The 27,282-nt window shown below is 39.5% G+C and overlaps 1 protein-coding gene across 8 annotated transcripts in view; it reads left to right on the forward strand.

Moving 5' to 3' along the window:
• The window catches only part of LOC136883163 (1-phosphatidylinositol 4,5-bisphosphate phosphodiesterase), a 219,185-nt gene that overhangs the window by 141,749 nt on the left and 50,154 nt on the right, over positions 1-27,282 (forward strand). For all 8 annotated transcript variants that reach the window (XM_068229634.1, XM_068229637.1, XM_068229635.1 and 5 more), the window contains 3 exons: positions 2,576-2,672; positions 8,794-8,958; positions 22,960-23,145. In XM_068229634.1, the coding sequence (XP_068085735.1) occupies positions 2,576-2,672; positions 8,794-8,958; positions 22,960-23,145 (448 nt within the window). The remainder of the gene's footprint in view (positions 1-2,575; positions 2,673-8,793; positions 8,959-22,959; positions 23,146-27,282) is intronic.

Here is a 27,282-nt window from a genome sequence, read left to right on the forward strand (position 1 = left end):
ACAGATATCAACAAGTTCTTGCACTGAATATTATTCACTTTGCCATTACAAGGCAAGACTGACTACCCTCTAATTCACTAAAGTCGATTCTGAAAAGTACAGATATCAGCCAACTCCTCAGCTCACTGTTACACTCACTCTAACCCACACTCTACATTCTCTTACTGCACTGTCTCACTGATCGACTCTTCTCAGGTTTTTTTAATTTTATTCGGGGGCCCGCCAAAGCCCGCACACCCCGTGTGGCAATAGACTCATTCTACATTACCTCCGACATGCTATTATTTCTGAGAAGAAAGAGATAGCAGGGAAGAGTGGGAAGTGATACAAGGAGTATCTGCCTGTCTCCATGTCAAACATGCTACCAAGGCCAGAGTTTGTGTTAGGTATGTGGTGTTAAGGCATGGTATTAAGGGTCAGGAGAAAACCACGTAAGTGGAAAGAGAAAGAGCCTACATGTTCAACAAACAGTTTAGAAATATTAACTTCTGGAAATGTTCTTGCAACACTTGAAATGGAACACATCTGAACATACAAGGAATGATCGATCAACCTGCCTCTGGAGTGGAGTAGATCAAACTCGAATGTTTGATTACGTATACAGAAACCACAGTGACACAATCTACAAAATTCCTTGTGTTTCTACAGGTATCTGAATAATAAATTATTACAGTAAGTTTCCAAAACCTCCATATGTATCAGAATGATAGTGGATTATACACAATATATGAATATTACAGACTCTTCTACCGTTTTTGACTACACAGATTTTGAGGTTAGCCGTATTCACAATACCTATTTGAGGTTATACAAGTGTACAGTACATATTTACAGGATATAGTCACAATTAGTATTTAATAAAAGATAATTAAAATATATTAACAACTAGCAGTTTCCCGCCGGCTCCACCCGAATGTACAAAGCATGGTTTTGTTCATTACTATCCTCACGGATGTATTTGCAAAGTTTCGAGTTAACGAAATAAAGCACATGATCTGCTGTGGTAATAGAATGTAATATTATGTCAACAAAACACTTGGAAATACATCACACAAAGAAATTGAATGAAACGTTCCTTGGAAAAACACTACATGCCGAACTGTTAAAAAGTCCTTCAAAGATCTTTATCATAGAGACAAATGTACTCATAACTTTTCTCAGGATCTACCAATTTAAGTAGTTATTACCTCAAAAGAAAGTGCTTGATCCACTGAGTGTTTTTAGATCAAAACGAACTGCGTACCTCAATTAGAACGAAAGATATGATTGCTTCAATGAGAAAAAATGTTGAAGAAATGAGACATCAAATTGAATGTGCACTCATAACTTTCCTCAGAATCAACCAATTTAGTTAAGAGCTGAAATGAAAGAGCTTGATCCACTGAGTGTTCTTAGTCCAAAACAAACTCCGTACCTGAATTAGAACCAAAGATATGATTCCTTCAAAGAGACAAAAAATTGAAAAAATAAAATAATTTCAGGAAGGCAGAAGTTAAGTGATTTATAGTACATGATGACAAATCTGTGCATGAATACCTTTCAGTTAAAAAAAAAATAGAATGAAGGAAATCGACTGGATAGAATGGCTGGACTGACTGACTTTAGTTTTAATAATTTTTTTAAATATATAGATAATAATTGAAGATTATACAAGAGTTAGGTTATGAGTAGGATAGTGTACATATGACATGGTGGAGATACAGGCAACAATGGAAATCTTTTATTCATAACCTTACCCAGCAGAGAACTGCGAATGGGTACTAAGGAAGAAGATAATTACAGTCACCCTGTATGTACAGATAGATGATGGAAGGTGCATACATATCATAGCGCATGGTACAACCTTTGTTACAGAAACAAAAAAATATAAAGTAAGTTTCTCTCAAAATAGTCCCTAGACATCATAATGTGTAAATGGTTAGCATACTGGACTTCGGTTCAAGTGGTCCTGAACTCGATTCCTGGTTGGGTCGGGGATTTTAACTTTCATTAGTTAATTCCTATGGCTCGAGGGCTAGGTTTTTGCAATGTTTTCAGCATTAGGTATCATCTTAGAAAGGGCCCCATCCTCACCGATGCACAGGTCACCTATAGAGTGTCAACTTGAAAGACCTGCATCAGGCCTCTGCATAGGCCACACGCCATTATTATTATTAATATTATTTTTATTTTTATTATTATTGCAATAGACACATGTTCTCATACAGGAGTCCGACTCCATGACTAAATGGTTAGCATGCTGGCCTTTGACTACAGGGGTCCCGGGTTCGATTCCTGGCAGGTCCAGGAATTTTAACCATAATTGGTTAATTTTGCTGACACAGGGGCTGGGTGTATGTGTCGTCTTTATCATCCTGACGCGCAGGTTGCCAACGGGTGTCAAATCAAAAGACCTGCATCTGGCGAGTCGAACTTGTTCTCCGACACTCCCGGCACTAAAAGCCATATGCTTTTCACTTCATTTATTTTCATACAGGAAAAACCTACAGTACTGTACCATTTGTAGTTCAGTTTGTTCTCGCTGTGTAGAGTGCTTCTCACCCTTTTAGTTCTAACATTTAGCTGTTGGTTACAGGTGTGTGGAGCTGGACTGTTGGGATGGCAAAGCTGGAGATGAGGACGAGCCCATCATCACACATGGAATGGCAATGTGTACTGACATTCTCTTCAAGGTAAAACACTAGTAGAGGACTTGCAACACAGAATGGAATGTGGGAGGAGAGAAGGAACCCAATAATAGTCATAATACGATAAGGCCCAGTTGACCACTTGAATTGATCAACAATCTGTTTCTGAACCTAGCAGTTTTTTCCCAGTTTGCAACTCTCAGTGCCTCCAGATCTTGTAATACTTAATAACCTTTTCACTCAGGCGAAGTGAGAGCAGGTATATGGCCTTGGGGAGGAGTACCTATGGGGGCTGGCCGTGCCAGCTATATGGGATGCTTTCTGTTCTTCTCACTTACCTTTGTTCACATTGTTAAGATATGACGGGTTGTCTATTAAAAACTATATACAGTTCATTCAAATATATTTTGGCTTATTTTCATTCATGCAAAGCTTCCCATCCTTCTTTTAGATCCTTGGCTTTGGACACAGCATTTGCAGAGTTAAATCTTTCCCGTCTTCATTTTCTTCAAAGTCACTGTCTGATATGAGTATAAGAGCTTCATTTGCAGTAAACAGTCGCTCATGCATTGTGAAGTACGGTACTACAATGCGTTGAAGCTACCTATAGAAGCGCTAATATGTTGGCAGTGAAGAGCAGTTATGTGACAAATGATTAGAGTGAAGGTCACTCAAACCCTTACGTTCTAACTGATTCCCCCCTGACATCTGGTACTCTACTAGTAACTACCGACTCACAAGGCAACTGCTAGGTATCATGAAGGTGAACTTCTTCAGCACTCTACTCTGAAAAAGCACAGAAAAGCCAAACAACACACGACTGCTATGGCAGTCCACCAGCCATGTGGCACAGCTCTCTTCCAACTGCTACAGCGATCAATTCATGGTTAGTCTGTTGTTTCCTATTCTGGAACAGTACTAACTATTGTAGTCCTGTCTGTCTGTACAGAGTGACTGCATTTCTCTAGTTTAAGTGTGAAATGGTAGTCCAAATATCTTCTTCATAATATTGTGGATCTTTCTGTTATGTCAGTTCTTTCCCTCACACCTTTTCTTGTCATTCGAACCTCACATCCATATGTCGGGAATTTTATTGTACAATATTTTAAGGTCATATTCTGTGTTGAAATTGACATTGAATTAACCCGATGTATATAGTATGAATTGTAATAATTTACAAGATAGACAAGCCTTAAGGTGTGTGAACTTTAAATGACAGTTTTTGTGATAAGGACACAAATATTTCTTATTTCTTAGCATTTATCCCATTGCACAGGGTCCACTATTCTGCTATGTCTCTTCCACAGGGTTCTGTCATAGGCATCTTCATACTTGAGATCTACATACAACCTACATGTCATCCTTCGTGTCAATGGTTTGCCACAGGGTCAGAGTCTTCATATACAAAGTTGGATTGCTGTTTGAGCCATGGAATTGCCTTCTCTTCTCATGATGAGACTAACCCACTAGAAAGGACCCTTGCTTTTTCCACAATTGTGAAGCATTTCAATAAATAAATAAAACATGTAACCACGGTGGTATCCAAATCCTTAATCAAATTATGGTGGACTTCAGTGTTAGGCTCCAAGTTCTCTGGATCTCTCACCCTTAGATTCTTACCTGTAAAGCAAAGCAAATTCATCTCCGTACAGCCCATGAAGGCCCTTGGAGGGGTGAAAGGAAAAGGCTTCCACTATCCATAACCTTGGCGCTTGCTGAGGTTAAATGGCTAACTCTACGTCTGGCCACCTTTGCCTCCAGGAATTAACCTGTTACTCATTTTTTGTGTAGGCTGAGGGCCATGTGCATCTCCAGAAGTAGAAATCAAATGTTTCTACTTCCTGATGGGGAATCGAATCCACAGCCTTCTGGATGAACCAAGCACATCTTTACCACCTTGATATGGATATAGATTCCCTTAGGGAACCTGCGTTATTTATCCCGAATGAGTAAATTTATAATACCAATATAATGGTATTATGAATACTGTATATATCTATATCATCTGATAGCCTGGCAAGCCTCAACTTCTGTAACGGCCTATGCAATGGCTTTTATCTTGGTAGGTGTGCTATGTAGCAACTGACAAGCCCAAATTAACACACTGGGGCAAAACACTGGCAACCGGAATGAGTTGGCCTGAAAATTTATAATGTCTAATAACGGACCCATAATGGACCACCTTGGTTGGGCAGCCCCTAGAAACCTGTGAAACCACTTTAAAAGTGTTGTCTATGTGCAACTGTTAGGGGGAGTTACCATTGCTGCAGATCACGTGGACATATTCCTGCCCCAATTCGCATGTTCATTACTTCATGGAGCTCAGATGTCTACATCAGATGAAGCAGATTACTTTGAGCCAAACCTGCACTAACCAAGAAGACTATGCTGTTCATTATGCTCTGTTTTTTTTTTTTCTGTAACCTTGAGTGTTTAACAGCAACATTAAAATGAAATGAATGGAAATGTATTGTTTTAGAAAAGTTAAAAGAAATTATTTGAAAGATCAAATCGGTAAAATCAAATGACAAGTAAAAGCCAGGATGTGGAAGGCAGAAAGGACCCTATGAGGCATGAATCGAAGGACTTTTGTGAATTGCACTTCAAGAAAAGAAATTATCTAAGAGAACAATTTATTTCTATAAAAATACTAAATTAGGACATAAAGAACCGTGTAAAAATTAAATTAATAATGAAACTAAAAAATGAAAGCAAGGATAAACAGATAAGGTAAAACTGACATAATCCTAGAACAAATGCTGTGCGAGTCTCGCTTAACCTACAAAGTTTTGCCAAATAACAAGTGTAAATAGGTTGGTTACAAGTTACATTTTAGGCAGTAAAATCATGTGGTCCTCACACAAAATCAGAAACCTTATTTAAATGATTAATATATATTTTTCAGTAGGCTAGTCTCATTATCATGTTTAAAATTGCAAAATGATTATTACAGTTTACATCGTAAACAAAGTTGAAAGACGAAGGTAAACATCTTTTTAGTTAACATACTTAAAAGGTTAGAGAGCAATTACTGAGGCCAAGTCATAAGGAAAATTTACATTTACAATTGCTAAGTTGTTTTAAAAGACTTGCCTCGTCACAAAGAGAGGATGGCAGTAATTGTCAAATTACTCCCTTGACATTTATATTAAAAGACTTGGTCGATAGACCTCTGGGGGGAAAACGTCTGCACTTGAAGTTACCACGATTTAAAGACAAAGACTGAAAAGAAGCAAGTGCTTACGCTAGGAATGCTTGAACATGAGAGGAAGTGGTCTCAGACCATGTCCATCATCCGAGAGAAATAAGCGAGAGAATGCGCATCCTCAGTGAGTCAGCAATCAGGAAATTAGCACATAAAAATTTAATACCCAATAAGCATGCAGGATTGACCTCACAAAGGACTTTCAGTCAATATCAATTAGTCTTACTACGCCCAATTGGATCAATCTTCTCTCTTGCTGACACAAGTTAATTAAAAATTTTCTCAAAAAGTGCAGTCTGATGAAACCGGATGCAATGCTATTTGGAAACAGCATAATTCAAAGGGTTTATATCAAACCCAAAAGTTGAGAGATTCAATACAATTAAATAAATGAGTGTTCAGAAATAATAATTTCGAATGGAGCACTTTTCCACTGTCAAACTTCCTTTTCTCTCTTGTTGTTGTAACAAGTTATTAAAAATCAACAAAGATCTGATCTTTTGTTGTCATTTGTTACCTTTCTGACTGCATTGTTAATTTTCTAGCCAGCCCCATGGTGTAGAGTAGCATGCCTTCCTCTGACCTTGAGACCCTGGGTTTGATTCCTTTCCAGGTCAGGAATTTTCACTTGGATCTGAGGGCTGAATAGAGGTCCACCCAGCCTATATGATTAAAATTGAGGAGCTATCTGATGATGAGATAGACATGCTGTCTAACGGCCGAGGCGATTTGTAGTGCTGGCGATGTGTCATTTCATAATCTATAGGCCTTCAGGCTGAGAAGTGGTCACTTGGTAGGTGAAACGCCCCTCAGGTTGGGTAGTGCCTTGGGATTTTTGGTCTTGTTAATTTCCTAATGAAGTATGCATAATCTTGTAGTGTCATCTCCTCACATAAGATTGGTGAGTGTAATGCAGTATTTTTCCCTATTTTGTGTCCAAAAATGTCCTTGAAGGAGAAATAAGGGTGGAATGGAATTTTATCTGAATTTCTGTTTAGACCTAAGGGGTTATTTGATCCTGTTTGATGAAGGAATAAGAGGTGAATTAAAATGTAGTGGAAATGGGCAACAACATAATATGTGTCGTGTAAAGTAATATCAATTGAGGAATTGGCTAATACAACTCCTATTAATCCACCAATAGGGAAGAGGAAGACAAATCCTAATACTCAAAGTAAGTCAAATGTACTTATATACTAAATAAATAATAAATTATCTTCCCCATCAGTAGATAGAAATATATAATAATAATAATAATAATAATAATAATAATAATAATAATAATAATAATAATAATAATAATAATAATACGTCGACAGGGTTGTGGACGTAGAACTAATGGCAGATGTTCTGCGCCCAGGATAATCAAATGCACCCACACCCATGTATTCCTTCTATGGTTAGTTGTATCAGTCCGTATTTTGGAGGATGCAAACAAACTAGGCTGCTTTACTGCATTTGCAAGGATTAAGACTTCATATAATTTTCCAGTCTAGTGGATTACTTCCTTGTTGGTGGAGTAGTCTGCCCATGGGACCTTGAACACTCTGTGATTCACCCACATTTCAAAGGCCTACAGTTGGTTCATTGATGAAGCCTTCATTGTCCATCCTTGACACCATAAACCAGTAACATATAATTCTGCATGTCATGCCAACAAATTCTGAATCAAGAGTCACAATTGTACACAAGATGTTTTAATTTTGGACATATACAGTATATACAGATATTTTATTGTATTTTCAAAATCTTCCTCCACTTGGAGTCTGCCTAAGACAAAAATACATTAAAACAATGTCATTGAAAAGTAAAGAAATTAAAAATAAATTTGAGTCCATGATCTCAGTCAGACAAATACAACTGGTGTCTGGGTATCAGAATGGAACCTCTGAGCACTTTCAGCCCCCAGTCGGTGAACTCCTTGGTATTGTGTTGAAGGTTTTCATCAGCTCTTTTGCCCATCTTGAGACTCCTCATTTTTACATCGTCCAGCTCGTATTTATTCTTATAACACAGTGCTGTAGGCAGGTAGATAGACTTCTTTTCTCTGTCTACTTCATCTGGTTGGTCAGAGAGTATTTCAAATCTCACTGTGAGGTCTAATATGTATCCTTTCTTCCCCTTTAATGGCGATCATATCTATCCTTTTCATGCTGCTATTTATTCCAGTGCCATGGACTTCCTCACTTGCTTGAAATCCTTTCTTAGGGACCGACTGCGCTATGGACGACCTGATGTTGTGATGTCTGATGTTTCAAACAGGTTCACCAAGGGCACAGGAACCCAAGATGTGAGGTAAAGTTTTAGTCTCGCTGCATCTTCTGCAGCTTCAATATAATGGTTCCCCTCCCATTTCAGAATGTTGCAGCTGTTTATATGCTAAAGCAAGGCTTCCCAGCTTGCTCTAAAAACACCTAACCCTTTATATCGTTTACCTGAGTGAATCATGAGCTAAGTGGCCATGCATGTTAATGCACTATGGTCCTGGAGCCAGCCAAACTCTGCATTTGGGAAGCGAGTGGGTTCAAACCCCACCGTCAGTTGTCCTGAGAATGGTTTTCTGTCCTTTCCTCGCTAATGTCAGGACAGTTCCTCTTCAGCTGACAATAGCACCAGGAAGGGCAGCCACCTGTAAAAACATGCCATGTAATTTCATCTCTCCTCATCTCCAACCCCGTATCAGCAAAATGGGACTAAGGGCTAGACATATATACAGTTAATTATAATTTGTTGTGTGATTTGTATTGTCCTAATCTAATATTTTCTATCAGAGAATGTCTCATGTAAAATTGGAATTTTAGGCTTGTCCATTTCATAAACTATTAGAATTTTACTAAGTTACATCAATGTAATGTTAAAAAAGGAATGTATTCATAACAATGATGATATTTTGTTGTATAAATATGCAGGTCTTTATCTGCAAGTGTTAATAAATGAAAACTCTTTCTCTGTATTTATCAGGACGTCATCTGTGCCATTCGAGACACAGCATTCATAACATCAGACTTCCCTGTCATTCTGTCCTTCGAGAACCATTGCTGCAAGGCTCAGCAGCTGAAGATGGCCACCTATTGTCAGGAGATTTTGGGAGATCTACTGCTGAAGGAACCTTTGTCATCTATACCAGTGAGTATTTTCATGTTGTGATCATCCAGCAGTCAGTTCGACCAGTAAATAAATCGAGATGGGAAGAGGGGAAAATAATGGGGAAGAGAGACTTGAAGTATTTATTCGCATAAGAGACACCACTGCATAATGTATGCACCCTCAGATGACATGGACATTTAATAAGAAGAGGCAAGTGATCAATCACTAAGAAAGCTGTTAGACAGGAAGAAACTGACCACGCAGTGTTCCAAGAAAGGGCGACTTGTTCATCTCAAGGATGTTACACAGTAAGTGTCAGACCAAGAGGACCAACTAGAGGAAGTCATGCAAAGTACCAGGCAATCCACAGCCATGGTATTATTATTATTATTATTATTATTATTATTATTATTATTATTATTATTATTATTATTATTATTATTATTATTATTATTATTATTATTATTATTATTATTATTATTATTATTATTATTATTATTATTATTATTATTATTATTATTATTATTATTATTATTATTATTATTATTATTATTATTATTATTATTATTATTATTATTATTATTATTATTATTATTATTATTATTATTATTATTATTATTATTATTATTATTATTATTATTATTATTATTATTATTATTATTATTATTATTATTATTATTATTATTATTATTATTATTATTATTATTATTATTATTATTATTATTATTATTATTATTATTATTATTATTATTATTATTATTATTATTATTATTATTATTATTATTATTATTATTATTATTATTATTATTATTATTATTATTATTATTATTATTATTATTATTATTATTGCGTGATGGAAAGATGGGTGAATATGTGTGTGTACTTCTTATGTTGAATTCGTAAGTAATTAATTACATGCGCCATTAGAAGTTGAACTAGAATATTCCTCTAGCACCTGTAGTATTGTTTTACAACTTCATCAAATTATTTCGTTGACTTGTAGACAAATTAATTGTAGATTAGTGTTTCATCATTCAGGATTTAGGTTATAAGTTGCTTTCAAGGAATATACGACATCAAAGAAAGGATCGTTCGCCGCCGCGGCTCAGTCACGGCCAGTTAGATTCCTTTCTTGCATGATGACGGAGGCAGAAGTTCAGAAAGATTCGGTAGAGCTCTCTCTTTCGTGTCATCAGAATAGGAGTGCAAACGTACTTGAATGTGCCAGTATTGGGACACAGGATATGACGCAAGTACTTAATGGGAGGAGTGAGGAAATAATAATGGAGGAACAGCGTAAAGAGGAGGAACATCTTGAGATCGCTAGGGCATTGGTGAAAAGCATTCTAGCTATTCCGCTTAAGAACCTTAAGCTGGAAATCCAGAATGGATTGCGAAAATTGGAGGAAGCTCTCGATGCTGGAGCAGCATGCAGGACATCCTGGAAGAGAGCTAGTGAAAATCTAAAACGGGAACAAACAACCGTAGAGATAAATGAATTGCCTACGACACCGTTAGTGACGAACGGGGAGGAGAAAGATAAGGAGAAATGGGTCGAGATTTCCTATAAGAAAAAAAACAAGAAGAAGGAAATGAAGGAGGATAAAGATATCCAACCTTTAACAGATAAGGTAGATTCTGGCAGAATGGAGGTCATTGATGGTGGGAAAAAACCAGATAAACGGACCCATTTAAAATCAAGGGATCGTTCTGATGCTGTCCTTATCAAACCAACAAACGGCAAGACTTTTGCAGATGTTTTGAAGGGTATTCGGAGTAAAATAAAACCTGAAGACAGCGGTGTGAGTATTCGATCTATTCGCAAAACTCAGACCGGGGCGATTCTTCTCGCTTTTAATAAAGACACGCAAAACGAGAACAGGGACAATTTTAATAAATCTTTAAGGAATGTCCTTGGAACGGATGGCGATGTGAAGACTTTAACTCCCCGCACTACCTTGGAAATTCGGGACATGGACAGTATCACCACTGCTTTAGATGTAGAGGAAGCTGTAAGACAGGATCTTCAGAATTTCGAAGGAGAACTGAAAGTGTCAATTAATAATCCGAACAGCAGAGGGCAAACACTTGCTATCATTGAGATAGAAGATAAGGAGGCCCAGAAACTTTTAGATATGGGTAAAATTAAAATAGGATGGTTGGATTGTAGAATCCGAAAAAGGATCGTGGTATCTCGCTGCTTTCGATGTCTTTCGTATGGACACCATGCACGAAACTGCAAAGGTGTAGATAGAAGCAAACTTTGTTTCAAGTGCGGAGAAGCCGGGCATAGGGCGGTAGGTTGCAAAGCAAATCCGAGATGCATAATTTGCACAGACATTAACGTTGACGAAGCTAATCGAAGTCATGTACTTGGCTCAAAAGCCTGTACAGCGTTTCGTGAAGCTCTCGAAAAGGCTAAAACTAGCAGTAAATGATGAAGGTTATTCAAGCAAATATGCATAGGAGTAGAACTGCCAATGCTCTTTTGATGCAGATGACCTTTGAGATAGGAGTAGACGTATTTCTTCTCAGTGAACCTTATCAAGACAGAGACCACCCAGGATGGTTCGTAGATAATTGTGGCACAGCTGCAATTTGGATACCAGATTTGGGTAGATGCCCAGTATCCAACCAAGGATGCGGAGACGGTTTTGTTTGGGTCCGCACTGGTAGATATACTTTAGTGAGCTGTTACTTTACGCCAAATGAGTCAGTATTTGAATTTCAGGCTAAGCTGGACGGCCTAGAGGACGTATTACAAGGTTTTGACAACGGTTTAATCGTGGCTGGTGATTTCAATGCCCAAGCACTAGAATGGGGTATGCCACAGTATGACTCTAGAGGGCGCCGAACTATGGAGATGGCCGCTAGGCTGGGTTTGACGGTCACTAATATTGGAAATGTGCCAACTTTTCGACGACCGGGCTGTAGAGGAACCATACCGGACGTGACTTTTGTATCTGAGGACATCGTGTCGAATATCAATGACTGGCGGGTGATTGAAGAATACACGGGAAGTGATCACCAGTACATTACTTTTTGTATTCTTCCTGAAACTTCACAGATTAATATTAGATCGTATCAACCAACGCGGTGGAATATAGAAAGTATGGACAAAGACAAATTTCTTGCTATCCTAAGAAATGAAATGGATAGTATAACAGAACAAATATGTTGTTATAAAAGGAAAGAAGCCGCTGAGAAATGTGTTGAGCTCACTATGGAGCTTATTCGGAGAGCATGTGATCTTTCCATGACTCGTAAAACATCACGAAACAAGAAGCGTTCAGCGTACTGGTGGACCAAAGATATTGCTGATCAGAGAAGACGTTGTCTGCAACTTAGACGGAAGGCACAGAGAGCGCGAGTCAGCCAAGAAGACACCTCACTTACAGCTGAGTATAAGTCGGCGAAGAAAGAATTGAGAAATGCTATCAAAAAGAGTAAAGTCGACAAATGGTGGAAAATGGCTAAAGAAGTGGATGACGATCCATGGGGTTTAGGATACAAGATCGTTATGAAGAAACTTGGAAATTTCTCGAACCCGATTATGGACTCAAATGCAATGAAGGATATTGTGGATACATTATTCCCAGATCATCCTGAGAGGTCTGCTGATGATGATGATGATGATGAATTCATAGATGATGTGCCACTATTTACACGAGAAGAATTGATGAGAGCGATTAGGTCCCTTAGAAATAAAAAGGCCCCAGGACCAGATAGTATTCCAGCAGAGATATTAAAGCTGATAGCAGATTTCTGTCCACAACTACTGCTGAAAATGTACAATAGCTGCCTGCTATCGGGGGTGTTCAGTGTTCGCTGGAAAACAGCTCGGCTAGTTTTAATAAGCAAAGGAAAATCTGGGGGCTATAGGCCTTTATGTATGCTGGATACTGCTGGTAAAGGATTAGAGAAACTTTTGCAGCCAAGAATACTTTCAGCAGTTCAACTAGCTGGGGACCTCTCTGATCGTCAACATGGTTTTCGAGGAGGGCATTCGACAATCGATGCAGTATGGGAAGTGTTGAATACAGCTAAAAGGGCACAAACGGGTAATCATCACTCTCGTAAAGTGACACTCCTTGTGACCCTTGATGTTAAGAACGCTTTCAACTCGATCAGTTGGAATGACATATTGGAAGCGCTTCAAAATACTTTCAAACTACCGGAGTATCTCATGCGCATAATGAGAAATTATTTGAAAGATCGTAATCTAGTATATCACACAGAAGATGGGCAGAGAGTTAAACGGCTCACAGCTGGTGCAGCACAAGGGTCCATCCTTGGCCCAAATCTGTGGAATATAGTATATGATGGATTGTTGAGGTTAGAGATGCCGGAAGACACAATGCTAGTGGGCTATGCTGATGATATAGCTGTTTTGATAGTTGCTCGAAATTTGGAGTTGGCTCAGTTTAAGCTAAATCAAGTAATGCGACGGGTGAAAGATTGGATGGCGAATCACAGATTACAGCTTGCAGATCATAAAACAGAGATTGTTCTCTTGACAAGAAAAAGGATCACGACCGTCATTCCAATGTATATTGGACAAACAGAAATTGAAACATCCAAAAGTATAAAGTATCTCGGAGTGACACTTGATACCAAACTTACTTTTTGGGATCATATCAAACGGGTGACAGATAAGGCGGTGAAAACAACGATTGCGCTGAGTAGATTAATGAGCAACGTTAAAGGTCCGAAGTCTAGCAAACGACGACTTCTGATGTCGATAGTTCACTCGACACTTCTATATGGTGCCGAAGTCTGGGCTGAATCTCTGAAGTTTGAAAAATACCGGCGAAGGATAGCCGCGGTACAGCGGAGATCAGCTTTGCGTATTACAAGCGCATATCGCACAGTATCCGAACCTGCGGTCCTTACGATAGCAGCGGTAGCACCAATTGATTTACTTGCCTTAGAGAGACAGGAAGTCTGGCGAACTCGCGGAGAGCTCGGAAAGAAGCGCGCTAAGGAGCTAGCTTATAGGCAACGAATGGAGCGGTGGCAGCAAAGATGGGAGGAAGATCCTCGAGGAAAATGGACTAAGCGGCTGATACCACGCCTAACTGATTGGGTTGCCCGAGTTCATGGCGAGGTTAACTTTTACATTACGCAACTATTGACGGGTCACGGATACTTCCGTAAATTTCTACATAGAGTAGGTAGAGCGAGCGACTCGGCGTGTATTTATTGCAATGATATAGACGATGTATTTCACACATTTTTCGTATGTTATCATTGGTCAACTCAGAGAAGATGTTTATATACTGAGCAAGGAGAGTTGACGCCAGAAACTATTGTGCAGGCGATGCTACGAAACCAAGAATCTTGGGATCAGATAGCAGTATATGTAGAAGGCATCCTGCGTCAGAAAAAGAGAGATATGAATGCTCATGAACGGCAGTAAGGAGAAATAAGGAAGAAGAAACTTAACAAATTAGCACGACACCGCCCTGAAGTAATGCGAGAGCGGTTCCGGGGCGGAGATATACGTCGTGGGAAAAGGGTGTGTGGGTTTTAGTGAGTAGGAATCTCACACGCTTGTGGAGTGCGGACCCTCACAAGTGTCTAATGAAAGATTTCCCACACTTCCCTCGTAAAAAAAAAAAAAAAAAAAAAAATTATTATTATTATTATTATTATTATTATTATTATTATTATTATTATTATTATTATTATTATTATTATTTACAGAGTGTGTTGGAACTTGTTATCTTGATGATGGTTTTCCTTTCTTCTTCTCCTCCCAAAATCTCTTCATGAACTCGCTATGCTGTCTTTTGCTTTCTTCCGTCCATTGTTTCCCTGTAGTTCATTTAGCCTTTTCCGTGAATGTGTGCTTTGCAACCAGAGTTCCAAAAGCGTTGCGATCCATGATGGTATATTTTGTGATGTTCATTTCTTTTAAGTCCTGCTTTATTTCCTCTAACCAGCTGATTTTTACCTTCTTTGAATTAAGCAAGCAGTATTTTTGCATATCTAGTGTTGTCCATTCTACAGATGCGGCCATAGAATTTCAATTGTCTCCTGCGTATGGTATCAGTGAACTTGTCAATTGCTTTGTACAAATCTACAGTTTTTCTTTTGATCCATATACCATTTACATGAACGGGGCCATATATTTTCCTAAGAACTTTTTGTTCTTGTTTTTCAATTTCATCAATTTTACAGTGGCCTCCTAGAGATGTGGTTTCTGAGGCATGCAAAGCTATCCGAAGAACAACAGTCCTGTAATGCCGAAGTTTTGCATTTTGTGACATCACTCTTTTATTGTAGTGATTCCATGTTATTCGGTATGCTTTTAGGAGTTTGGTGGCTCTTTCTAAAGTAGCTTTCCTGTCCAATCCGGATGGTACAATGATTTCCCTTAGATATTTGAAGGAAGGGACCTGTGTGATTATTCCATAATTTGTCTGTAGTGGGGATCTTTGGATATCCTGGTGTCCATTAGCCATGATATGGGTCTTCTCATACGATATTTGGAGGCCTGTCTTTGATGCTATCTCATGTAACTTCTCTATGGCATACCTGGTTTCTTCACTAGTCTTGGTAAAGATAGCTAGATCATCAGCAAAAGCTAGGCACTTCACGTTAATTCTTTGTCCCCGAGTACCAATGTTTATACCTTCGATTTCTTTTCCCCATTCCCTGATGACTTTGTCTAACACTAAGTTAAAAAGGATTGGAGAGAGGCCATCTCCTTGTCGAACTCCTGTATGCACTTCAAAAGGCTCTGATAGTTCACCTAGAAACTTCACTTGAGATGTTGTGTCTGTGAGAGTCTGGCGGATTAATTCTGTGGTCTCCTTGTCCACATTTAGCTCTCCTAGGATGTCGACAACAGTTTGTCTGTCGATAGAGTCATACGCCTTCTTAAAGTGACAAATGTGGTGGTACTGCGGCGTGTCCTTAATATCGTCTTCAGACTCCAAATTTGCTCAGAACACGATCTACCTTTTCTGAAGCCTGCTTGGTATTCACCAATCAAATGATCTGTTTGTTGTTCAACTCTGTTTAATAGCGCTTTATATAGAATTTTGTATATAACTGGTAAAAGGGATAAGCCTCTGTAGTTGTTGGGGTCCACTTGATCACATTTCTTATGCAACGGATGGATAATGGCATTCTTCCAGTCCTTCGGAATCATCACGATCTCCCATATTTTTGTTAAGAGTGTATGAATTCTTCTGATGAGGTCATCTCCTCCTATTTTCAACATCTCAGCAGTTATGCCATCGTTCCCAGGGGCTTTATTATTTTTGAGTGATTGAATTATCTCTTTTATTTCTTGAGTTGTTGGGGACTGTGAGTCTGGGTTTGGTAGTGGTTTTTCAAACTGTAGTCTTTCAATTGGTGGATTGCAGTTCAGTAGACTTTGGAAATGGTCAGCCAGTATCTTGCAGTTCCCTTTACTGTTTGTCTCTGGTGATCCGTTAGGTCAACAAAAACTTAATGTTGTGGTTTGTACCCTGATAAGTCCTAACATAATGTCTTGTAGAAATTCTGAGTGTTGTTTTTCTGGAAATCCTATCCTATCTCTGCAAGTCTGTTTTTCTCATATGTACGTTTTCTGCAGTAGATTGTTTTTGAGATCAGTTTTTGAGCTTCTGAAAATTCTCCCATCCCTCGAATGTTCGGTGTCCATTCCATTGATTCCATGCTGTGATTCTGTCATTGATAGCTTCATCACAGGTTGTGTTCCACCATCTGTGGGTGGTTGTCGGAATGTCATTGCTGATGACTGCAATGTGTTGCAAATGTCTGCCCACACCTTAGGATCTTGATCATGTATGCCACGTATGAAAACATCAGCATTCTTCCTCAGGCAGTCCGGATCCACTCTTGGAAATCGGTTGCCTTTAGGTCTGGATCTGTTTGGTTGATTTGCGTAAGGTAGCGACCTGAATCGACAACTTCCTTCCGTACTTTAACATTCTGAACCTCAAGCATATTCTTTACAGAAATAGCAACATGATCAATCTGGAATTCCCCTAGTAATGGGTTAGGTGATCTCCAAGTTTTCTTTTTATGTAATGGTCTCATAAAGTGCGTGGACACGAGTCTCAGCATGAATGATGTACAAAAGCTTATTAGACGTTCTCCATTCTTATTAGTCCACTGATGTGCAAGATGAAGTCCTACGATTGATCTGTATTTCTTCTCTCTGCCAACTCATGCATTGAAATCCCCTAATACGATTTTAACATGATGTTTAGGGATCTTGCTAGTAGTTTCTTCAAGCAGTTCCCAAAAGTCCTGTACTTTCTGTGGATTTTTCTTATTGTCTATGCTAGTGGGGGCATGGGCATTTATCAAGGCATAAGCTTTGTTGCTTGATTTCACTGTAAGCACTGAGATTCTTTCACATGGTGATGTAAAGTCTGTAACTGAATCTAAGATGGTTTTCCTTACTGCAAAGGCTGTCCCGAGTATTGATAAATTCCCTTTAATATTTATGGCTGGTTTACCCTTAAATATCCTGAAGTTTTCAGAGTCAAAGTGATTCTCATCTTGGAATCTGGTTTCTAGGATTGCTAGGATTTGAATATCAAATTTGTCCAGGGTGTCAGTCAGTTGTTTAAGCTTTCCAGTTTTCAGCAGGGTGTTGATGTTAATAGTACCAAGGAAGTTCCTTTTTTTGGGGTGAAGAGATTTTGAGAAGCTCCAATCGTTCTCTGAAGCACGATGTTCCCGATCCCCCAGAATCCAACGATTGGGAGAAACTGGACATGCGTCTGGGGCCTGGAGTAGTTGCATTGGTAGTGTGTGTTCCATCATGCCAGGGTTACAAGTTGAAAATACAACTAGTGATGATGATGATGATTACTATTATTATTATTATTTTTATTTTTTCCCTTGGGATTATTGGACATGAAAGGATGCGTGATATTCGCAGCTACAAGATAGCTCAAGAAAGTGGGTTTATATTGTGAAGGTGCTTACCGAAACAAGCTTGTATGGTTATTTTAAACGCTGTTGCATGGTAGATGTGCTTGTTTACAACTGGAACGACAGAAAATTGAGTGAAATATTGAAAAGTTTGCAGTGAAATAATCCTGTTCAGCCATCTTGCCAAAGATCAAAATCACGTAGAAGGAACACTGCGGTAAATAGACGATCGTTTTCTAGTGTAAGCGCTCCCAGCGCCCACTCACATCTTCATCCCCTTGACTCAAGACACGGCCAACTCAACTCTTTCATTTTCATAATGGCAGAAGCAGACATTCTGTGTGATACAGTGGAGCTCCCTGGAGTATGAAGGGAAAACATCCACAATGGCCGAAACGGTAGGAGTATTGACCTAAATATGATTGATGGTATTAGTCGGCAGATAATGGAGAATCAACATAAAGAAGAGGTGCATCCTGAGACTGCAAGGTCACTGTTGAAGAACATAATGGCTATCCCTCTCAAGAACCTAAAAACGGAAATAAAGAATGGCCTCATGAAGCTGGAAGAAGCTTTAGAGGCTGGAGCAACATGCAGGATGTCATGGAAGAAATCTGCAGAAGAACTAAAGCAGAGATCAACTACCACGGAGAATAAGGAATTGTCCAACACATCACCAGTGACAAATGATTCGGAGGAAGATCAAGGAAAATGGGAAACGTTTCTGTCCAAGAAGAAGAGAAAGAAGAAGAGTGAGGATAGGAAGCATGAAGATATTCCAACGAAACAGGCCAGTAATGATCCTGAAAGTACAGCGTTTAACGAAAGTGGGAAACGACCTCATTCTAAATCTAGGAGTTGTTCAGAAGCCGTAATCATCAAACCAATGAATGGTAAGACTTTCGCTGATGTTTTGAAGGATATCAGGAACAGGGTGAAGCCAGAAGACAGTGGAGCAGACATCCGATCTATCTGTAAAACAAGAGCTGGAGCTGTTCTTCTTGAATTCAATAAAAAAACAAAGGTTGAAGACAGGAAGATATTCAGTAATTCTCTGAGAGATATCCTCGGACGAGATGGCGATGTAAAGGCTTTAATCCCCCGAACTACATTGGAGATTCGAGACATGGATGGCGTCATTACTGCTACAGACATGGAGGAAGCTGTAAGACAAGATTCCGGAAATCCCCATGGAGAGCTGAAAATATTGGTCTCGAAACTAAACAGCTGGGGACAGAAACTTGCCATCTTTGTAACCAAAGACGAGGATGCTCAGAAACTACTGGAAGCAGGAAGAATGAAGATAGGATGGCTATACTGCAGAGTACGAACTAGAACCACATTACCTCGCTGCTTTCGATACCTATCATATGGACACCTGGCAAGAAACTGCACAGGCTCCGACAAAAGTAAGCTCTGCTTTAAGTGTGGAGAATCTGGCTACAAGACAGTAGACTGTAAAAAGAACAATCCATGATGCATGCTTTGTACAGACAAGGGTGTCAATGAAGCTAAACGAAATCATATTCCTGGATTGGGAGCATGTGCAATATTTTGTGAAGCTCTGGAAAAGGCCAAAAATCACAGTAAATGATGCAAATACTTCAAGCAAACATGCACAGGAGTCAAACAGCTAATGATCTTATGAAACAGCTGATTTATGAGCTGGAAGTAGACATCATTATTATTAGCGAACCATATCAAGAGAGGGAGCATCCAGGGTGGTTTGTGGATAACCTCGGAACAGCTGCAATTTGGATACCAGATCTAGGAAAAGTTCCAGTAACACAGCATGGATGCGATGACGGTTTTGTCTGGGTACAGACTGGGGGAATCACTATTGTACGCTGTTATTTTATGCCAAATGAATCTGTTTCCAACTTTCAGATGAAACTTGAGGATGTAATACGCAGAATGGAAAAGAAACTAGTGGTCGCTGGTGACGTAAATGCTCAAGCGTCAGAATGGGGCATGCCACAAACAGACTCCAGAGGATGGCGTATAATGGAGATGGCAGCCAGAACGGGTTTGGTGGTCAACAACTTTGGAAATGTGCCAACATTTCGACGGCCAGGATGCCAGGGAACAATACCGGATGTAACCTTCTCATCAGAGGATATAACGCATAAGATTACTGAATGGCAAGTGATCGAGAACTACATGGGGAGTGATCATCAATATATCATCTGTCGACTGCTCCAAGAATCTCCTCAAGAAAGAAACATCTTGCGCAGGCCAGCACGTTGGAACATAGCCAGTATCAACAAGAAAAAGTTCATTGATGTAATACGGAATGGAATGGAGAACATAACTGAAAAATGTTTTGCTCGTAGAGGGAAAGAAGCAGCTGGTGTATGTGTTGAACTCACTATGCAGCTAATCCATCAAGCATGCAACGCCTCAATGTCCTGAAGGAGACCGCGAAATAGCAAGCGCCCAGCATACTGGTGGACCGAAGAGATTGCTGAACTGAGAAGGAATTGTCTGCGACTTCGACGCAGGGCTCAGAGGATGAGAGGTAGTCCAGAAAATACCTCAGTCACAGTGGAGTACAAGTCAGTGAAGAAGGAACTCCGTAATGCAATTAGAAAAAGTAAAGCCGATAAATGGTTGGCACTGCCTAAAGAAATAGAAGATGGTCCATGAGGACTAGGTTATAAGATTGTAATGAAGAAACTCGGGACATTTTCAACCCCGAGTGCGGATCCGCAAACCATTAAACAAATTGTGGATACACTATTCCCAGACCATCCAGAGAGGATTGACTGTGACGATGAAAAATAACTGGATGATATACCCCTCTTACAGTATAAGTGCTGAATAGAGCTATTAGCTCTCTTAGAAACAAGAAAACTCTAGGACCAGATGGTATACCTACAGAAGTGCTAAAGATAATATTAGAACTTTGTCCAGAACTGTTGCTGAATATGTACAATCATTGCCTGCAAGCGGGTGTTTTTAGTCCCCGATGGAAAATGGCTCGTTTGGTTTTGATCAGCAAAGGAAAACTTGGTAGTTATAGACCTTTATGTATGATGGACACAGCTGGAAAAGGCCTGGAGAAACTTCTGAAGCCCAGAATCCTCTCAGCACTTCAACTAGCAGGAGATCTATCTGTTCGCCAACATGGATTTCGGAGAGGACACTCAACGGTAGATGCAGTGTGGGAGGTCATGAATACAGCAGAAAGAGCACAAACGGGCAACCATCATTCCTGTAAATTGACACTTCTTGTGACCCTGGATGTGAAGAATGCCTTCAATTCGGCAAGGTGGAGCGACATATTAGTAGCTCTTGAAGAAACTTTCAAGCTACCACAATATCTTATGCATATAATGAGACATTACTTCAAAGATCGCACTTTGCTGTATGATACGGCAGATGGACAAAAGACAAAACGTCTGATGGCTGGTGCAGCGCAGGGTTCGATCCTTGGTCCAGATCTTTGGAACATAATGTATGATGGCTTGTGATGTTTGGAGATGCCAGAGGACACGAAGCTTGTGGGCTACGCTGATGATGTGGCCGCCTTGATAGTAGCTCGTAATGTTGAAATGGCTCAAATCAAACTGAACCAGGTGATGCAGCGCATAAAAGAATGGATGATGAGCCACAGTCTAACATTAGCCGAACACAAAACGGACATAGTTCTTCTGATGAGGAAAAGGATCGAAACTCTTGTTGGAGAGCTAGTGATTGAAACATATGCGAGCACAAAATATCTAGGAGTGACACTTGACTCCAAGCTCACATTCTGGTATCTTATTCAGAGAGCGACAGACAAGGCAGTAAAATGCACTGCACTTAACAGACTGATGGGAAATATTAAAGGTTCGAAATCCAGCAAATGATGTCTTCTCATGTCGACGGTTCAGTCAGTGCTCCTATATGGCTCTGAAATCTGGGCTGAATCCTTGAGATTTGCTTGGTATCGGAGAAGGATAGCTGCCGTACAATGGAGAGCAGCTTTACGTATTGCATGTGCATACTGCACGGTTTCCGAACCTGCAGTCCTCACGGTGGCAGCAATAGCCCCAATAGACCTATTTGCATTGGAGTGACATGAAATCTGGCGTACCCGAGGAGAACTGGGAAAAAAATGTGCAAAGAAGCATGCCTTCAGTCAATGGATGAGGCAATGGCAACTCAGATGGGAAAGTTACTCTCGAGGCAAATGGACCAAGCGACTGATACCACGTTTGGATATCTGGGTTGAAAGAGTCCATGGTGAAGTAAATTACTACCTCACACAGCTTCTAACAGGACATGGATATTTCCGGAAATTCTTGTATAAAGTGGGCAGAGCGAGTGATGCAGAATGCATATACTGTGATGACATTGACGTAGTATTTCACACCTTCTTTGTGTGCGGCCATTGGACGATTCAGAGAAGATGCGTGGAAACTGAACTAGGAGAATTGACAACAGATAATATTATTTCTGTGATGCTGCAAAACCAGGAATCCTGGGATCACGTGGCAGTGTATGTGGAGGATGTCCTTCATCAGAAGAAGAAGGATTTGGAAGCATACGAACGTTTGTAATGGAGAAATGAAGAAAGAAGAAGTCTGAAAGACAAAGCACGATATCACCCTGAAGTAATGCAAGAGCGGTTCCGGGGTGATGATACACATCGTGGCAAAAGGGTGTGTGGTTTTTAGTGGGTAAGAATCCCACACACTTGTGGAGTGCGGAGCCTTCACAAGTGTCTTTCGAAGATTTTCCACAATCCCTTGTTTAAAAAAAAATTATAATATAATATAATATAATATAATATAATATAATATAATATAATATAATATAATATAATATAATATAATATAATATAATATAATATAATATAATATAATATAATATAATATAATATAATATAATATAATATAATATAATATAATAATATTTGCCTTCCTTTGTGCCCAAATTTTTTACATTCTTTAGTTGTGAAGTTCTTTCCACCCTTTGATCCTGTTGTTCAGGTCTTGTTTGAGTAATTAAAAAATACTTGTGCTAAAGTTCCATCATTCTGACACTCTTTATTCTGAAAGAGCTTTACTGAACTTCTGTCATACAAAGTGAATAAACGTGTTTTAACAGGTAACTGTCAAATAACGCTAATAATCTGATTTTCGTCAAGTGTAGTTGGAGGCAGGCGTGGCCATGCCATCACCAAATCAACTTCGGCACAAGATCCTAGTAAAGAACGTCCGTCTCCCTCCAGAAGTAGAGCGACAAGAGTTGGATCTATTTCAGAAAGGTCAGCTGGTCATAGGAGATGAAGTGAAGGAAGATGCCAGAGCTACCATCGTGCTGCCTCCAGATCATCAGGTTAGTCTGCACCTCAGTGTATATTTTAATAATAATAATAATAATAATAATAATAATAATAATAATAATAATAATAATAATAATGATGATGATGATGATGATGATGATGATAGGGTGTTCCCCACATTGAGCAACTTCTTCACCATTAGCGGCGAATGGGGATTAAAAGTGCGGGGGCAAAACAAATACAGACAACAATCAGTACCCGGGTTTGCGGGATATAGCGGATGGAAGGTGGGGGGATTTCATCATTACTGAAGAAAAAAATGCTACGAAATGGCAAGCCTTTTGAGCGAATTTCTACAAAGAAGTAGAGGTTAACAGTTTACCAACTTAAATGCGGTAATAATAGTTTTGTGAGATTTTGATTCAATGCTATAACAATTAAAAACTTTCACCATAGCAACAATATTACACATTTATTTACGGCGTGATTATACAATTAAAATAATTTAGTATTTGACTACACACTAAAAACCAACGACACTAAAGAGACTTGCAAACTAACGAATGACCTTGGCAAAAAAATATACCCTGCTTCCCTTCCTTACAGCACATACAAAGTGTCCACTGCTTGTTGTAGTGCTATACAAATCGGTTATGTGGGATGAACGACATTTTGTGCATATTTCTGCTAATAATTTTGTTAATAATTTAAGAAAATAAAGGAAAGAATTAGCTGATAAGACAAGAGGGCTTGTACAAATTGCTTTTTTTAATAATTCCTAGTTTAAGCTGGCTAAAATGGAATTAAAATGTAATATTTTCTCCACAAAGTGGGGTTGGGGCAGCATCTGCCCCCTCTCACCCCCCCCCCCCAATCGCTGCTACTGATCTTCACTCAAATGCGAGAAATGTGCAAGGGCTATCCTCTCAAGTGTGGTATGGGCTGAAGAAGCGAGTCCAACAAATGTGATTCGCCACCATCACCATTGGTACTCTTACGAGTTACAGTTGTAAACTAGCTGATGTCTTGAAGTACATAGCCTGTATTCAAGAAACCACCGGCTCAAAGGCTATAGAAATAGGAGAAGAATGTAAGTTATTCTACCATGGAAAGACATCCAACCAGAATGGCGTAGTCATTGCTGTGAGTTCGAAGCTCAGAGATCAGTGTCACTGAAGTCATCTGCTTATCTGACCTACTTTTGTCTATTAAGGTCGATAGTGGAAAAAATGCCCTGCATGTGGTCTGATATGCTCCACAAACTAGCTGTGCCAATAATGAAAAAGGGGAATTTTGATTTAGCCTTGAAAACTATCTGCAATCCCTCTTATTTGTTGGTGGCAACCTCATGGACCCATCAAACAAAGTTGAGACAGTTATGATAGAATACTTGCCGATCAGGGCTTTGTATTGAGGAATTAGGACAAAAACTGAATCTTGGAGTGTGTCGAAGCATATGATTTAGCTCTCACCATCACATTTTTCAAGAAATATCTGTTGCATCTAATCACCTACAGCAGCTGGAATCGCCCCACCAGATATTAGAAGAGAAGTTACATCCATGAATGAGAGATCTAAAGCACTTGCCTTATGTGCACACCCATTGTATCGATATGAACCTGCTCACCAACCACTGATGTCTAGGAGTAGTTTCCTGAATACAACAAAAAATTTAAACGAATATGGTCAATCTACAAGGTTGAAATTGTGGAGAATTAGAAATCCCCAACTTGCTGGTTGGATGCTACCAATTGAAAATCTCCCTCGAGGACATGAGGAACATTGGTCTACTTGGATGCCATTGAACAGGCTTTACATTGGTGTTGGTAGATCAAGAATCAATATAGTAAAGTGGGGCTTTCCTGGCACATCCAGGCTATGTGAATGTGGTGAAGAGCAAACCGCAGCCCATTTCATGAACTGTAGTAGGTGTCCTTTAAATTGCACAATGGAGGACTTTTGGCTGCGACACCTAATGCCTGTGATTTGGCAAAATTCTGGGCAGACACTATTTGATATGTATGTCATTAAGTACCATTATGTTATATAAAATGTATGCTTCTGATAGAAATAAATAAATAAATAAATAAATAAATAAATAAACCTACAGCAGCGATGGAAGAAATACACAGATTGGTTACTGGTTGGTAAGAAGACAGTCATTGACACAAAAGTTATTCCATCAGACATCATCACACTCCAATATCATCTACTTTTCCTAATATTTCAGGATTCACCTGGATATTTACTTAAAAATTCTCAAGTCTATAGACAAGCAAATTAAGTGGTGGAAATTCAACCAGTATAGCACACCGCTGAAGACCTCTATTGGTTATTTGGATAATCTACTCCATATTCAAAAATACTGTTATGGTTTGGACAGTAGTGACCAGGATTTTAAAAACCTGTGCAGCAGTCTTTGGGCACAATGAGACCTGGTTGTCGTTTCATCAACAAGGAGGTTTGCTGGTGGAATGAACATGTGCAAGACACTACTATGATGAGAAGTTGCGTGCATGCAGGGTAAGTGATGCAAGGGGTCAGCATGGCTGCCGCGCATGCACCTATCTCATGTCTCAAGGCCTGCTATGACTCTTGCAAAGTGAGGTGCTGTCATGAAGTTTCAAAGTGGTAGCGCAATCATGCCTTAGTTACACATTTACTGTAAGTACTCCACAATCAACAGTTTCATAATTAATATGCATTGATTGTCTATCATGACTAATGTTTGTAGCTAGGAGTGTAGTATTTGTTACTCGTACCGTACCTACAAGCTACTGCGATTTCTCATCAGACGTAGATAGCATTAAATCAAAGAAGTTAGCCTACAAGACTCGACGAGAATTGTCAGAAGTACAGACAGTTAAAGTCGATGGCAAAAACAGAAGTGGTAATGGCAAAAGACGACCACTACAAGGCTGTCTATGATCAGCTGGAGGGTGCTAAAAAGATCTATCAGATAGCAAAGAATCGCCATCGCTCTGCGCAGGATGATGAGCACGTCATGACCATAAAGGATTAAAACCAGAAGCTACTGTGGAGTTCAGATGAGATCCTTATCTGTTGGAACAGGCATTTTGAGGCTATTTGTAACAAAGAATTTCTGCATTCACCAATACCAACGGGGGAACCTGTGGTTGAACCAGATGACCTTCCGGCTGAAGTATGGAAGCTGCTTGAGCCTGAAGCAACTCGGTTTCTGGCAGATCTGTTCAATCAAATCAGTGATGAAAATGAAGCCCCACTTATCTGGCTTTCCAGCATTACAGTCCCAATATGGAAAGGTAACGGTGATGTCAGCAAATGATCCAGTTACAGCCCAGTCCACCCGGTTTGCCACACTATGAAGGTTTTAGAATGTGTTCTGGATGCACATCTCGTAATGTAACACCACCAAGAGAAATGGAAAGCATTTCACATAGCATTCCTGGATCTTGAAAAGGCATTTGACGAAGTGTCACATGATCTTATTTGGTATGCACTCAGATCGCACATTGTACCAGAAGTTTATGTTTGATGGATCCAGCTTCTACATCAGAATGTCACCGGCATTGTCCGATGTGCTGCAGGAATCTCTGCACCATTTAATATCAATGTTTTCGTGGATCAGGGATCGGCATTATCTCCGTTTTTGTTCATGCTACGTCTGGACACCATCACTGCAGAGTTGCAGACACCATATCCTTGAACTCTTGTTTATGCTGATTGATATCATGGTTTCCTGCGAATCTCAGCAAAAATTACAACAGCTAGTCCAACACTGGAAAAGTCACTTAGGTAAATATGGACTGAAACTTTACGCCAGGAAAACGGAATACCTGGAGTATGGACAGGAATGAAATGAGTCCATTAACATCGACAGCGTTTATCTTCCTAAAACAAATCAGCTTAAATATTTGGGATCAGTCCTTGTTTCAGATTATGATACACTGCCAGGTACAAGGAACAGAGTAAATGCAGCCTGGATGAAGGGGCGCCAAGTCACGGGAGTTTTTTTTTGACCGGAAGTTCCCATTGTACTTAAAATGAAAGATTTAGAGATCAGTCATTTGTCCAGTAGCACTATATGGGCCGTAATGTTGGCCAGTCACAAAAAGACATGAACAATATCTCCATATCATGGAAATGAGGATACTTTGATGGCCTCCAGACTCGGTAAATTGGTCCACATAAGTAACCAGGATATCAGA

This window comes from Anabrus simplex, chromosome 11 (assembly GCF_040414725.1).
Source record: "Anabrus simplex isolate iqAnaSimp1 chromosome 11, ASM4041472v1, whole genome shotgun sequence".
Classification (NCBI taxonomy): Eukaryota; Metazoa; Arthropoda; class Insecta; order Orthoptera; family Tettigoniidae; genus Anabrus; species Anabrus simplex.